Below are 16086 nucleotides of genomic sequence, written 5' to 3'. Positions count from 1 at the left end.
ATCGGTGTCCTCGTCTTCATCATCTGTATCCTCGTCTTCATCATCTCTGTCCTCGTCTTCATCATCTGTGTCCTCCTCTTCATCATCGGTATCCTCGTCTTCATCATCTGTGTCCTCCTCTTCATCATCGGTGTCCTCCTCTTCATCATCTGTATCCTCGTCTTCATCATCTGTATCCTCGTCTTCATCATCTGTGTCCTCGTCTTCATCATCTGTATCATCGTCTTCATCATCTGTGTCCTCGTCTTCATCATCTGTATCCTCGTCTTCATCATCTGTGTCCTCGTCTTCATCATCTGTGTCTTCGTCTTCATCATCTGTGTCCTCGTCTTCATCATCTGTGTCCTCGTCTTCATCATCTGTATCCTCGTCTTCATCATCTGTATCCTCGTCTTCATCATCTGTATCCTCGTCTTCATCATCTGTGTCCTCGTCTTCATCATCTGTGTCCTCGTCTTCATCATCTGTATCCTCGTCTTCATCATCTGTATCCTCGTCTTCATCATCTGTATCCTCGTCTTCATCATCTGTATCCTCGTCTTCATCATCTGTGTCCTCGTCTTCATCATCTGTATCCTCGTCTTCATCATCTGTATCCTCGTCTTCATCATCGGTGTCCTCGTCTTCATCATCTGTATCATCGTCTTCATCATCTGTATCCTCGTCTTCATCATCTGTGTCCTCGTCTTCATCATCTGTATCCTCGTCTTCATCATCTGTGTCCTCCTCTTCATCATCGGTGTCCTCGTCTTCATCATCTGTATCATCGTCTTCATCATCTGTGTCCTCGTCTTCATCATCTGTGTCCTCGTCTTCATCATCTGTGTCCTCGTCTTCATCATCTGTGTCCTCGTCTTCATCATCTGTGTCCTCGTCTTCATCATCGGTGTCCTCGTCTTCATCATCTGTATCCTCCTCTTCATCATCTGTGTCCTCGTCTTCATCATCTGTATCCTCGTCTTCATCATCTGTGTCCTCGTCTTCATCATCTGTGTCCTCGTCTTCATCATCTGTGTCCCCGTCTTCATCATCTGTATCCCCGTCTTCATCATCTGTGTCCTCCTCTTCATCATCTGTATCCTCGTCTTCATCATCTGTGTCCTCCTCTTCATCATCGGTGTCCTCGTCTTCATCATCTGTATCCTCGTCTTCATCATCTGTATCCTCGTCTTCATCATCTGTGTCCTCGTCTTCATCATCTGTGTCCTCGTCTTCATCATCTGTATCCTCGTCTTCATCATCTGTGTCCTCGTCTTCATCATCTGTGTCCTCGTCTTCATCATCTGTATCCTCCTCTTCATCATCTGTGTCCTCGTCTTCATCATCTGTGTCCTCGTCTTCATCATCTGTATCCTCGTCTTCATCATCTGTATCCTCGTCTTCATCATCTGTGTCCTCGTCTTCATCATCTGTATCCTCGTCTTCATCATCTGTGTCCTCGTCTTCATCATCTGTGTCCTCGTCTTCATCATCTGTATCCTCGTCTTCATCATCTGTGTCCTCGTCTTCATCATCTGTGTCCTCGTCTTCATCATCTGTATCCTCGTCTTCATCATCTGTATCCTCGTCTTCATCATCTGTGTCCTCGTCTTCATCATCTGTGTCCTCGTCTTCATCATCTGTATCCTCGTCTTCATCATCTGTGTCCTCGTCTTCATCATCTGTGTCCTCGTCTTCATCATCTGTGTCCTCGTCTTCATCATCTGTGTCCTCGTCTTCATCATCTGTGTCCCCGTCTTCATCATCTGTGTCCTCGTCTTCATCATCTGTATCCTCGTCTTCATCATCTGTATCCTCGTCTTCATCATCTGTGTCCTCGTCTTCGTCATCTGTATCCTCGTCTTCATCATCTGTATCCTCGTCTTCATCATCTGTATCCTCGTCTTCATCATCTGTGTCCTCCTCTTCATCATCGGTGTCCTCGTCTTCATCATCTGTGTCCTCGTCTTCATCATCTGTGTCCTCGTCTTCATCATCTGTATCCTCGTCTTCATCATCTGTGTCCTCGTCTTCATCATCTGTATCCTCGTCTTCATCATCTGTGTCCTCGTCTTCATCATCTGTATCCTCGTCTTCATCATCTGTATCCTCGTCTTCATCATCTGTGTCCTCGTCTTCATCATCGGTGTCCTCGTCTTCATCATCTGTATCCTCGTCTTCATCATCTGTGTCCTCGTCTTCATCATCTGTATCCTCGTCTTCATCATCTGTATCCTCGTCTTCATCATCTGTATCCTCGTCTTCATCATCTGTGTCCTCGTCTTCATCATCTGTGTCCTCGTCTTCATCATCTGTATCCTCGTCTTCATCATCTGTGTCCTCGTCTTCATCATCTGTGTCCTCGTCTTCATCATCTGTGTCCTCGTCTTCATCATCTGTATCCTCGTCTTCATCATCTGTATCCTCATCTTCATCATCTGTGTCCTCGTCTTCATCATCGGTGTCCTCGTCTTCATCATCTGTATCCTCGTCTTCATCATCTGTGTCCTCGTCTTCATCATCTGTGTCCTCGTCTTCATCATCTGTGTCCTCGTCTTCATCATCTGTATCCTCGTCTTCATCATCTGTATCATCGTCTTCATCATCTGTGTCCTCGTCTTCATCATCTGTGTCCTCGTCTTCATCATCTGTGTCCTCGTCTTCATCATCGGTGTCCTCGTCTTCATCATCGGTGTCCTCGTCTTCATCATCTGTATCCTCGTCTTCATCATCTCACTCCTCGTCTTCATCATCTGTATCATCGTCTTCATCATCTGTGTCCTCGTCTTCATCATCTGTGTCCTCGTCTTCATCATCTGTATCCTCCTCTTCATCATCTGTGTCCTCGTCTTCATCATCTGTATCCTCGTCTTCATCATCTGTGTCCTCGTCTTCATCATCTGTGTCCTCGTCTTCATCATCTGTGTCCTCGTCTTCATCATCTGTGTCCTCGTCTTCATCATCGGTGTCTTCTGTCCCCCAGTCTGGAGTTTAAGGTGAAGAAGGGCAGCTGGGGTCTGTTCATCTCTTCCGGGTCCAGACAGATCCAGTTCCAGGTGGGCCAGGGGGACTCTGCGGTCCTCAAGCCCAGCGGGAAGATCCTGCAGGTCTCCATCGGACCAGGTCTACCTAAAAACTCCAGTAAGTCCAGATGCGATGGAGGTTCTGGGTCAGAACCGTCCAGCTTGTCTTCATGTCTTCATGTTCTGCAGGACCGACCAGGAAGGACAGACGTAAGAGCCGCTATGTGGACTCGGGTCCATCCACCAACCGGCCCATCTCAGGTACCGCTTCCAGAACCTTCAGCTGTCTCCGCCTCCATGCTGGTTCTCATGGTCCATTTCTCCTTCAGCGTTTCACAGCAGAGGGGGCGGGGCCTCCCGAGGACGTCCGCCGTCCGCCAGAGGAACCTTACTGAGGCAGCAGTCCAGCATGGAACAGCCCACCCTGCCCCGCCTCCAGAACCAGCCCCGATCCAGCAACCCGGTTCTCCACAACCCTGACATGGGCTTCATGAGGGTCCCTGAACAGGGAGCTGCAGGGTGAGCTCACTGCAAGTTCTCCAGAACATCTAGAACATCTCACACAGAACATCTACAGTATTTAGAATATGCAGATCTTCTCCAACATCCAGGACAACTAGACCACGTAGCCTAGAACATACGGAACACTGAAGACATCTGGAACATCTACAACATTTGGAAGAAGTGGAACAGAATTCAGCTGGATCACATAAAGGTCTGGGGGACCAAAAACCGATCCAGCTCTGAACTAGAACCCCTGTTTTAAATCTGGTTCTACGTATAGAACACGTAGAACCAAACGTAGAAGAACGTAGAATTCTTAAATCTTAAGGCCCTGAAGCTACTATCCAAAATATACAGATTACTATTGAAGCTAGAAGATTCCATCTCTCTCCCAACTTCTAAATGGGAAGCAGACTTATCCAGCAACTTCAATCAAAATGAATGGTCACAAATCTGCTTAAACACATTCAGAATGACTAAGAATTCCAACATGCAATTAATACAATTCAGAATTCTACACAGAACTCATTATACAGACACAGGATGTTCAAGATGGGTCTGTTACACTCACATATCTGTCCACACTGTACTGACAACATGATTGACAGCTACTATCATGTCTTATGGTCTTGTCCACCTGTCCAGAGATTCTGGCTCCAGGTATGTAAAGATCTGTCAGACTGGTTTAAATGTAATATCCCTGCAAACCCCAAACTGGGCCTCTTGAGTCACTTAGGTGAAAATAACAGGGTTTAATTTAGCAAAACCAATCCTCAGCAGCCTGTGCATTGCAAAGAAAACTATCCTTGTGAACTGGAAAAGCAAACAGAATCTGTGTATCCAGCAGTTTAGAAATCTGTTATTAGATTACATCAGCATGGAAATGATGTCTGCCTCCTCAAAGGATCAGTCAGTTGGATTTCACTCTCTCTGGTCTCCTGTCATCAGCTCCATCACTTAGTGTAGGGGGGAGAGTGTGACCTCATCCTGCTCGGGGCTGGGGAGTGGCTGGGTGGCTCAGGTGGCTATGGGTCTGGGGTGGACCCCTGGACGGGGATCTTGGCTGCTTCATTACTGGGGGGGCTAGGTTTCCAGACCTGGCGGGAGGCCTTGGGTTGATCAATGGTTGGAGTTGCCTTGCGGCGGGGGGGCGAGGTCGCTGGCGGGGGCTGGATCGGCCGGTGACGGCTCTTTGGTTGGTGCCTTCAGGGGCCGGTGGCGGCTCTTTGGTAGGTGCCTTCAGGGGCCGGTGGGGGCTCTTTGGTTGGTGCCTTCAGGGGCCGGTGGCGGCTCTTTGGTTGGTGCCTTCAGGGGCCGGTGGCGGCTCTTTGGTTGGTGCCTTCTGGGGCCGGTGACGGCTCTTTGGTTGGTGCCTTCAGGGGCCGGTGGCGGCTCTTTGGTTGGTGCCTTCTGGGGCCGGTGGCGGCTCTTTGGTTGGTGCCTTCTGGGGCCGGTGGCGGCTCTTTGGTTGGTGCCTTCTGGGGCCGGTGGGGGCTCTTTGGTTGGTGCCTTCTGGGGCCGGTGGCGGCTCTTTGGTTGGTGCCTTCTGGGGCCGGTGGCGGCTCTTTGGTTGGTGCCTTCTGGGGCCGGTGGCGGCTCTTTGGTTGGTGCCTTCTGGGGCCGGTGACGGCTCTTTGGTTGGTGCCTTCTGGGGCCGGTGGCGGCTCTTTGGTTGGTGCCTTCTGGGGCCGGTGGGGGCTCTTTGGTTGGTGCCTTCAGGGGCCGGTGGCGGCTCTTTGGTAGGTGCCTTCAGGGGCCGGTGGCGGCTCTTTGGTAGGTGCCTTCAGGGGCCGGTGGCGGCTCTTTGGTAGGTGCCTTCAGGGGCCGGTGGGGGCTCTTTGGTTGGTGCCTTCAGGGGCCGGTGGCGGCTCTTTGGTAGGTGCCTTCTGGGGCCGGTGGCGGCTCTTTGGTAGGTGCCTTCTGGGGCCGGTGGCGGCTCTTTGGTTGGTGCCTTCAGGGGCCGGTGGGGGCTCTTTGGTTGGTGCCTTCAGGGGCCGGTGGGGGCTCTTTGGTTGGTGCCTTCAGGGGCCGGTGGGGGCTCTTTGGTTGGTGCCTTCAGGGGCCGGTGGCGGCTCTTTGGTAGGTGCCTTCAGGGGCCGGTGGGGGCTCTTTGGTAGGTGCCTTCAGGGGCCGGTGGCGGCTCTTTGGTAGGTGCCTTCAGGGGCCGGTGGGGGCTCTTTGGTTGGTGCATTCAGGGGCCGGTGGCGGCTCTTTGGTTGGTGCCTTCAGGGGCCGGTGGGGGCTCCTTTATTTGGGTTGCTGAGGGCCCTGGTTGTTGGGGCAGCTGCCCTTGGCCTGTCCTGGCCTTCGGGGGCCCCGGGAATGGGGGACGTGCCTTGTGCTGCAGGTGGCTCATCTTCTTGAGGGAGGGGCGCTTCCCTCGGGACCTAAATCCCCGGACCCCCCTCCTTCCCTTCTTCCACCACACACAGGCAGGGCGTTGGGAGGTGGACACGTTGATCTGGATGGTGAGAGAGGCCATTGTGTGTGTGTGGGCACGTGTGTGTGTGTGTGTGTGTGTGCACATGTGTGTGCGTGTGTGCATATGTGTGTGTGTGTGTGTGTGTGTGTGTGTGTGTGTGTGTGTGTGTGTGTGCACATGTGTGTGCGTGTGTGCGTGTGTGTGTGTGAGTGGGTATGTGTGTGTGTGTGGGTGCGTGGAGGGTCTTGGTGCTCGGGGAGCGCTGCTGGTGCACTGGGGTGCGGCCTGGCTGCCGCTCGGTGGCGGTCTGGGGATCCCGGCCCTCCGTCGGTGTGGGCTGGGCCCTCTGCCTGCGGGGGTGGGGGGTTGCTTCTGGGCTCTTGGGGCCGGGGGGCCCGCGCTCTGTCTGCCCTGGGGGGCCGGTGCCCGGCGGGGCCGGTCCTCGCTGGTCCGGGCCTGCTGGGGCCTGTTCCCCCTGACTGCGGGGGACTCTGGCTGGGACCCCCCTCTGCCGCCTCCTGGGTCGGTGCATGGCTGGCTCCGGGGGGGGGCGGTTGGGGTCTGCGCCTGGGGGTGGCTGCCGATGGCCCTGGTCTCGGGGGTACTCCTGGCGTGCCTCTTGCCTTTGTGTGGGAGGGGTCACACTGGCATGATCTTCTCTGAACACGTTCCACTCTGCATGTTCTGCATGTGACACAGTCACCGAGTCGTCTGCAGGTTTATTCACTAACAGCAGCTGGTTTTCTCATTTCTGTTTTTTTCTCGTTTATATTTAACTTTTTACATTCATAGTTTAGTTACTATGATCTAAAGTTGGCTTGTATGTGTATGTATATGTGTTGATACTGGCAAGTGTGTATATGTTTGTACGTATGTATGCGTGTGTATGTGTGTGCATAGAGGTGTGTGTGTATATGTATGTATGTGTGTGTGTGTGTGTGTGTGTGCATAGAGGTGTGTGTGTAAATGTATGTGTGTGTGTGTGTGTGTGTGTGTGTGTATGTGTGTGTGTGTGTATGTATGTGTGTATATGTGTGTGTGTGTGTGTGTATGTATGTGTGTATATGTGTGCGTGTGTGTGTGTGTGTATGTATGTGTGTATATGTATGTGTGTGTGTGTGTATGTATGTGTGTATATGTGTGTGTATGTATGTGTGTATATGTGTGTGTGTGTGTGTGTGTATGTATGTGTGTATATGTGTGTGTATGTGTGTGTATGTATGTGTGTATATGTATGTGTGTGTGTGTGTATGTATGTGTGTATATGTGTGTGTGTGTGTGTATGTATGTGTGTATATGTATGTGTGTATATGTATGTGTGTGTGTGTGTGTATGTATGTGTGTATATGTGTGTGTGTGTGTGTGTGTATGTATGTGTGTATATGTGTGTGTGTGTGTGTGTGTATGTATGTGTGTATATGTATGTTGTGTGTGTGTGTGTATGTATGTGTGTATATGTGTGTGTGTGTGTGTGTGTATGTATGTGTGTATATGTGTGTGTGTGTGTGTGTATGTATGTGTGTATATGTGTGTGTATGTGTGTGTGTGTGTGTGTATGTATGCGTGTATATGTGTGTGTGTGTGTATGTATGTGTGTATATGTATGTGTGTGTGTATGTATGTGTGTATATGTATGTGTGTATGTGTGTATATGTGTGTGTGTGTGTATGTATGTGTGTATATGTATGTGTGTGTGTGTGTGTGTATGTATGTGTGTATATGTGTGTGTGTGTGTGTATGTATGTGTGTATATGTGTGTGTGTGTATGTATGTGTGTATGTGTATGTGTGTATATGTGTGTGTGTGTGTGTATGTATGTGTGTATATGTATGTGTGTGTGTGTGTATGTATGTGTGTATATGTGTGTGTGTGTATGTATGTGTGTATATGTGTGTGTGTGTGTGTGTGTGTGTGTGTATGTATGTGTGTATGTGTGTGTGTGTGTGTGTGTATGTATGTGTGTATGTGTGTGTGTGTGTGTGTGTGTGTGTATGTATGTGTGTATATGTGTGTATGTATGTGTGTATATGTGTGTGTGTGTGTGTGTGTGTGTGTGTGTATGTATGCGTGTATATGTGTGTGTGTGTGTGTGTGTGTGTGTGTGTATGTATGCGTGTATATGTGTATGCGTGTATATGTGTGTGTGTGTGTGTGTGTATGTATACATCTGTAGGTTGTTTTTTCCTTTTTGTTTTTGGGTTATTTTTTAGAGGCTTTTTTTTCTCTCCCTTTATCTCTTTCACTTTTCTTATGAGGTGTTTCTTCTCCTTTCTCTTTCTGTCTTCCGTCTGTCCTCTCTGGTCCAGCAGTACAAACTCTACAATTCAAACAACAATACAAAATAAATATAGAAATAAAATAAAAATTCAGAAAGTCAAGGGGATCATTATATCTATAAAGCTTCCCTTGGCAGAGAAAATTTGCTCAGCAGAACATCCAGACCATCATTCTGCTGCCTAAATGCTGGACAAGACAAAAAAAAAAAAAAAAAAGATCACGTAGAACCAGAACACGTAGAACCAGAACACGTAGAACATTCATCTAAGGGAAAAAGTCCCAAACCAGCATCTGGCAGTCTTCATCTGGGTTTCCTGGGTTCTTGGTTCTGTTGGGCTTCCTGACAGTTTTCCCTGCTCCTTGCCTGCAGGCTGCAGCGGCGGCGTTCTAAAGAGGTCAAACCAGTTCCTGGAGTGGGTCGACCCAAACCAAAGCCCCGTTCTCCCCAGTGCAGAGCTCTGTACGCCTACGACGCCCAGGACACCGACGAGCTCAGCTTCAACATTGACGACGTCATTGAGATCCTCACTGAAGGTTCTGCTACAAAACTGGTCCGGTCTGGTCCAATGTGGTCTAGTCCTGTCTAGTCTGACACGACCTGGCCTGGTCTAGTGTGGTCTGATGCAGTCTGGCCTGGATCAGCCCGGTTCGGTCCAGTATGGTCTGGTCTGGATCAGCCCGGTACAGTCCAGTCTGGTCTGGTCTGGATCAGCCTGGTACAGTCCAATCTGGTCTGGTCTGGCCTGGATCAGCCTGGTACAGTCCAGTCTGGCCTGGATCAGCCCGGTTCGGTCCAGTATGGTCTGGTCTGGATCAGCCTGGTACAGTCCAGTCTGGTCTGGATCAGCCCGGTTCGGTCCAGTATGGTCTGGTCTGGATCAACCTGGTACAGTCCAGTCTGGTCTGGATCAGCCCGGTTCGGTCCAGAATGGTCTGGTCTGGATCAGCCTGGTACAGTCCAGTCTGGTCTGGATCAGCCTGGTTCGGTCCAGAATGGTCTGGATCAAACTGGTACAGTCCAGTCTGGCCTGGATCAGCCCGGTTCGGTCCAGTATGGTCTGGTCTGGATCAGCCTGGTACAGTCCAGTCTGGTCTGGTCTGGATCAGCCTGGTACAGTCCAGTCTGGCCTGGATAAGCCCGGTTCGGTTCAGTATGGTCTGGTCTGGATCAACCTGGTACAGTACAGTCTGGCCTGGATCAGCCCGGTTCGGTCCAGTCTGGTCTGGTCTGGATCAGCCTGGTACAGTCCAGTCTGGCCTGGATCAGCCCGGTTCGGTCCAGTCTGGTCTGGTCTGGATCAGCCTGGTACAGTCCAGTCTGGTCTGAATCAGCCTGGTACAGTCCAGTCTGGTCTGGTCTGGATCAGCCTGGTACAGTCCAGTCTGGCCTGGATCAGCCCGGTTCGGTCCAGTATCGTCTGGTCTGGATCAGCCCGGTTCGGTACAGTCCAGTCTGGCCTGGATCAGCCTGGTACAGTCCAGTATGGTCTGGTCTGGATCAGCCTGGTACAGTCCAGTCTGGTCTGGATCAGCCTGGTACAGTCCAGTCTGGTCTGGATCAGCCTGGTACAGTCCAGTATGGTCTGGTCTGGATCAGCCTGGTACAGTACAGTCTGGTCTGGATCAGCCTGGTACAGTCCAGTATGGTCTGGTCTGGATCAGCCTGGTACAGTACAGTCTGGTCTGGATCAGCCTGGTACAGTCCAGTCTGGTCTGGTCTGGATCAACCTGGTACAGTCCAGTCTGGCCTGGATAAGCCCGGTTCGGTTCGGTTCAGTATGGTCTGGTCTGGATCAACCTGGTACAGTCCAGTCTGGCCTGGATCAGCCCGGTTCGGTCCAGTATGGTCTGGTCTGGATCAGCCTGGTTCGGTCCAGTCTGGTCTGGATCAGCCCGGTTCGGTACAGTCCAGTCTCGCCTGGATCAGCCTGGTACAGTACAGTCTGGTCTGGATCAGCCTGGTACAGTCCAGTATGGTCTGGTCTGGATCAGCCTGGTACAGTATAGTCTGGTCTGGATCAGCCTGGTACAGTCCAGTATGGTCTGGTCTGGATCAGCCTGGTACAGTCCAGTCTGGTCTGGATCAGCCTGGTACAGTCCAGTCTGGTCTGGTCTGGATCAACCTGGTACAGTCCAGTCTGGCCTGGATCAGCCCGGTTCGGTCCAGTATGGTCTGGTCTGGATCAACCTGGTACAGTCCAGTCTGGCCTGGATAAGCCCGGTTCGGTTCAGTATTGTCTGGTCTGGATCAACCTGGTACAGTCCAGTCTGGCCTTGATCAGCCCAGTTCGGTCCAGTATGGTCTGGTCTGGATCAGCCTGGTACAGTCCAGTCTGGTCTGACCTGGATCAGCCTGGTACAGTCCAGTCTGGTCTGAATCAGCCTGGTACAGTCCAGTCTGGTCTGGTCTGGATCAGCCTGGTACAGTCCAGTCTGGCCTGAATCAGCCCGGTTCGGTCCAGTATGGTCTGGTCTGGATCAGCCTGGTACAGTCCAGTCTGGTCTGGTCTGGCCTGGATCAGCCTGGTACAGTCCAGTCTGGTCTGGCCTGGATCAGCCTGGTACAGTCCAGTCTGGTCTGGTCTGGCCTGGATCAGCCTGGTACAGTCCAGTCTGGCCTGGATCAGCCCGGTTCGGTCCAGAATGGTCTGGTCTGGATCAGCCTGGTACAGTCCAGTCTGGCCTGGATCAGCCCGGTTCGGTCCAGTATGGTCTGGTCTGGATCAACCTGGTACAGTCCAGTCTGGTCTGGATCAGCCCGGTTCGGTCCAGAATGGTCTGGTCTGGATCAGCCTGGTACAGTCCAGTCTGGTCTGCATCAGCCTGGTACAGTCCAGTCTGGCCTGGATCAACCTGGTACAGTCCAGTCTGGTCTGGATCAGCCCGGTTCGGTCCAGAATGGTCTGGTCTGGATCAGCCTGGTACAGTCCAGTCTGGTCTGCATCAGCCTGGTACAGTCCAGTCTGGCCTGGATCAGCCCGGTTCGGTCCAGAATGGTCTGGTCTGGATCAGCCTGGTACAGTCCAGTCTGGCCTGGATCAGCCCGGTTCGGTCCAGAATGGTCTGGTCTGGATCAGCCTGGTACAGTCCAGTCTGGCCTGGATCAGCCCGGTTCGGTCCAGAATGGTCTGGTCTGGATCAGCCTGGTACAGTCCAGTCTGGCCTGGATCAGCCCGGTTCGGTCCAGTCTGGTCTGGTCTGGATCAGCCTGGTACAGTCCAGTCTGGCCTGGATCAGCCCGGTTCGGTCCAGTATCGTCTGGTCTGGATCAGCCCGGTTCGGTACAGTCCAGTCTGGCCTGGATCAGCCTGGTACAGTCCAGTATGGTCTGGTCTGGATCAGCCTGGTACAGTCCAGTCTGGTCTGGATCAGCCTGGTACAGTCCAGTCTGGTCTGGATCAGCCTGGTACAGTCCAGTATGGTCTGGTCTGGATCAGCCTGGTACAGTACAGTCTGGTCTGGATCAGCCTGGTACAGTCCAGTATGGTCTGGTCTGGATCAGCCTGGTACAGTACAGTCTGGTCTGGATCAGCCTGGTACAGTCCAGTATGGTCTGGTCTGGATCAACCTGGTACAGTCCAGTCTGGCCTGGATCAGCCCGGTTCGGTCCAGTATGGTCTGGTCTGGATCAACCTGGTACAGTCCAGTCTGGTCTGGTCTGGATCAACCTGGTACAGTCCAGTCTGGCCTGGATAAGCCCGGTTCGGTTCGGTTCAGTATGGTCTGGTCTGGATCAACCTGGTACAGTCCAGTCTGGCCTGGATCAGCCCGGTTCGGTCCAGTATGGTCTGGTCTGGATCAGCCTGGTTCGGTCCAGTCTGGTCTGGATCAGCCCGGTTCGGTACAGTCCAGTCTCGCCTGGATCAGCCTGGTACAGTACAGTCTGGTCTGGTCTGGATCAGCCTGGTACAGTATAGTCTGGTCTGGATCAGCCTGGTACAGTCCAGTCTGGTCTGGATCAGCCTGGTACAGTCCAGTCTGGTCTGGTCTGGATCAACCTGGTACAGTCCAGTCTGGCCTGGATCAGCCCGGTTCGGTCCAGTATGGTCTGGTCTGGATCAACCTGGTACAGTCCAGTCTGGCCTGGATAAGCCCGGTTCGGTTCAGTATTGTCTGGTCTGGATCAACCTGGTACAGTCCAGTCTGGCCTTGATCAGCCCGGTTCGGTCCAGTATGGTCTGGTCTGGATCAGCCTGGTACAGTCCAGTCTGGTCTGACCTGGATCAGCCTGGTACAGTCCAGTCTGGTCTGAATCAGCCTGGTACAGTCCAGTCTGGTCTGGTCTGGATCAGCCTGGTACAGTCCAGTCTGGCCTGAATCAGCCCGGTTCGGTCCAGTATGGTCTGGTCTGGATCAGCCTGGTACAGTCCAGTCTGGTCTGGTCTGGCCTGGATCAGCCTGGTACAGTCCAGTCTGGTCTGGCCTGGATCAGCCTGGTACAGTCCAGTCTGGTCTGGTCTGGCCTGGATCAGCCTGGTACAGTCCAGTCTGGCCTGGATCAGCCCGGTTCGGTCCAGAATGGTCTGGTCTGGATCAGCCTGGTACAGTCCAGTCTGGCCTGGATCAGCCCGGTTCGGTCCAGTATGGTCTGGTCTGGATCAACCTGGTACAGTCCAGTCTGGTCTGGATCAGCCCGGTTCGGTCCAGAATGGTCTGGTCTGGATCAGCCTGGTACAGTCCAGTCTGGTCTGCATCAGCCTGGTACAGTCCAGTCTGGCCTGGATCAACCTGGTACAGTCCAGTCTGGTCTGGATCAGCCCGGTTCGGTCCAGAATGGTCTGGTCTGGATCAGCCTGGTACAGTCCAGTCTGGTCTGCATCAGCCTGGTACAGTCCAGTCTGGCCTGGATCAACCTGGTACAGTCCAGTCTGGTCTGGATCAGCCCGGTTCGGTCCAGAATGGTCTGGTCTGGATCAGCCTGGTACAGTCCAGTCTGGCCTGGATCAGCCCGGTTCGGTCCAGAATGGTCTGGTCTGGATCAGCCTGGTACAGTCCAGTCTGGCCTGGATCAGCCCGGTTCGGTCCAGAATGGTCTGGTCTGGATCAGCCTGGTACAGTCCAGTCTGGTCTGGCCTGGATCAGCCTGGTACAGTCCAGTCTGGTCTGGTCTGGCCTGGATCAGCCTGGTACAGTCCAGTCTGGCCTGGATCAGCCCGGTTCGGTCCAGAATGGTCTGGTCTGGATCAACCTGGTACAGTCCAGTCTGGTCTGGATCAGCCCGGTTCGGTCCAGAATGGTCTGGTCTGGATCAGCCTGGTACAGTCCAGTCTGGTCTGACCTGGATCAGCCTGGTACAGTCCAGTCTGGTCTGAATCAGCCTGGTACAGTCCAGTCTGGTCTGGTCTGGATCAGCCTGGTACAGTCCAGTCTGGCCTGAATCAGCCCGGTTCGGTCCAGTATGGTCTGGTCTGGATCAGCCTGGTACAGTCCAGTCTGGTCTGGCCTGGATCAGCCTGGTACAGTCCAGTCTGGCCTGGATCAGCCCGGTTCGGTCCAGTATGGTCTGGTCTGGATCAACCTGGTACAGTCCAGTCTGGTCTGGATCAGCCCGGTTCGGTCCAGAATGGTCTGGTCTGGATCAGCCTGGTACAGTCCAGTCTGGCCTGGATCAGCCCGGTTCGGTCCAGAATGGTCTGGTCTGGATCAACCTGGTACAGTCCAGTCTGGTCTGGATCAGCCCGGTTCGGTCCAGAATGGTCTGGTCTGGATCAGCCTGGTACAGTCCAGTCTGGTCTGCATCAGCCTGGTACAGTCCAGTCTGGCCTGGATCAACCTGGTACAGTCAAGTCTGGTCTGGATCAGCCCGGTTCGGTCCAGAATGGTCTGGTCTGGATCAGCCTGGTACAGTCCAGTCTGGTCTGCATCAGCCTGGTACAGTCCAGTCTGGCCTGGATCAACCTGGTACAGTCCAGTCTGGTCTGGATCAGCCCGGTTCGGTCCAGAATGGTCTGGTCTGGATCAGCCTGGTACAGTCCAGTCTGGCCTGGATCAGCCCGGTTCGGTCCAGAATGGTCTGGTCTGGATCAGCCTGGTACAGTCCAGTCTGGCCTGGATCAGCCCGGTTCGGTCCAGAATGGTCTGGTCTGGATCAGCCTGGTACAGTCCAGTCTGGTCTGGCCTGGATCAGCCTGGTACAGTCCAGTCTGGTCTGGTCTGGCCTGGATCAGCCTGGTACAGTCCAGTCTGGCCTGGATCAGCCCGGTTCGGTCCAGAATGGTCTGGTCTGGATCAACCTGGTACAGTCCAGTCTGGTCTGGATCAGCCCGGTTCGGTCCAGAATGGTCTGGTCTGGATCAGCCTGGTACAGTCCAGTCTGGTCTGACCTGGATCAGCCTGGTACAGTCCAGTCTGGTCTGAATCAGCCTGGTACAGTCCAGTCTGGTCTGGTCTGGATCAGCCTGGTACAGTCCAGTCTGGCCTGAATCAGCCCGGTTCGGTCCAGTATGGTCTGGTCTGGATCAGCCTGGTACAGTCCAGTCTGGTCTGGCCTGGATCAGCCTGGTACAGTCCAGTCTGGCCTGGATCAGCCCGGTTCGGTCCAGTATGGTCTGGTCTGGATCAACCTGGTACAGTCCAGTCTGGTCTGGATCAGCCCGGTTCGGTCCAGAATGGTCTGGTCTGGATCAGCCTGGTACAGTCCAGTCTGGTCTGGATCAGCCCGGTTCGGTCCAGAATGGTCTGGTCTGGATCAGCCTGGTACAGTCCAGTCTGGTCTGCATCAGCCTGGTACAGTCCAGTCTGGCCTGGATCAACCTGGTACAGTCCAGTCTGGTCTGGATCAGCCCGGTTCGGTCCAGAATGGTCTGGTCTGGATCAGCCTGGTACAGTCCAGTCTGGCCTGGATCAGCCCGGTTCGGTCCAGAATGGTCTGGTCTGGATCAGCCTGGTACAGTCCAGTCTGGATCATTTTGTTCTGGCTGTGTTTCATGTTGTGGTTGGTGTGGTGACCCGTCTGATGGTCTCTGCAGATGCGTCGGGGTGGTGGTTCGGCCGGCTGCGCGGCCGGGAGGGGATGTTTCCTGGAAACTACGTGGAGAAGATCTAGAACCTCCTGTTGGGGTCGGAGGTCACCGCATGACATCAGATCATGACTAACGAGGAAGACGTTCCTGTCTGACAAGCAGCTGTCAATCAAGGTGTGATCAGGGACTGTGATGGTCGCTGGGATTTAGAACATCACTGTTGCCATGGCAACCTGCAGCGCCCCTTTCAGGTACCAGAGCTCAGTGGGAAAGTCAGTGAGTGACAAAGAACTGAAACTTCCTCCAGAAAAATAAACAATTCAGGCTGAAACCGAGTTGTTTCCTCATCTGTATGTCAGCTGATTGGTCTCCAGCATCAGTGTTGTTGGAATATGGTGTTTTCATCTGAATCCTGGTCCGAGTCCCGGTCCTGATCCTGATCACACAAGATCTTCAGAAAGTTTCTGAATGTCTGAATTTGTTCCAAATCATTTTAATCTGGATGTAAATATTACAACCAATAAAAACACAGCTGCGACGTTGCCTTCTTTTTTTTTTTTTTTCTTGTTCAGCATTTAAGCAGGCAAAATGGATTTTCTGGATGCTCTATTCTACTGGACAAATTTTCTTTGCCAAGGGAAGCATCATAGATATAATGCTCCCCCTGATATTCTGGATTTTAATTTTATTTTCCTATTTATTTTGCACAATTGTTTGTATTACAAAGTTTGTACTGCTGGACCGGACCGGAGAGGACAGAAGAGGGACAGAATGTTGTAGTGTAGGACAAACAAGGACCCAAGTGCAGATTGGACGTGGATACTAGGACAGGTTTATTGTTCTCCTGGGCAGAATGGTAGGTGGCCAGGCAGGCAGGTTGGCGGGCAGGCAGGCAAGAATCATGCACTGGTGACAGAAC

The 16086-nt window shown here is 52.8% G+C and overlaps 1 protein-coding gene across 1 annotated transcript in view; it reads left to right on the top strand.

Moving 5' to 3' along the window:
* myo1eb (myosin IEb) overlaps positions 1-15250 on the top strand; it is a gene marked incomplete at both ends in the record, with an annotated part of 133905 nt that extends 118655 nt beyond the window's left edge. The window contains 5 exons of the mRNA XM_079240529.1: positions 2963-3120; positions 3192-3263; positions 3332-3521; positions 8576-8739; positions 15174-15250. Coding sequence (XP_079096655.1) covers positions 2963-3120; positions 3192-3263; positions 3332-3521; positions 8576-8739; positions 15174-15250 — 661 coding nt within the window. The remainder of the gene's footprint in view (positions 1-2962; positions 3121-3191; positions 3264-3331; positions 3522-8575; positions 8740-15173) is intronic.
* Between the last annotated feature and the right edge of the window lie 836 nt (positions 15251-16086).

The sequence above is a fragment of the Telmatherina bonti genome (genome assembly GCF_933228915.1).
Source record: "Telmatherina bonti genome assembly, chromosome: 5".
Classification (NCBI taxonomy): Eukaryota; Metazoa; Chordata; class Actinopteri; order Atheriniformes; family Telmatherinidae; genus Telmatherina; species Telmatherina bonti.
This window is presented reverse-complemented; position numbering and strand designations above follow the sequence as displayed.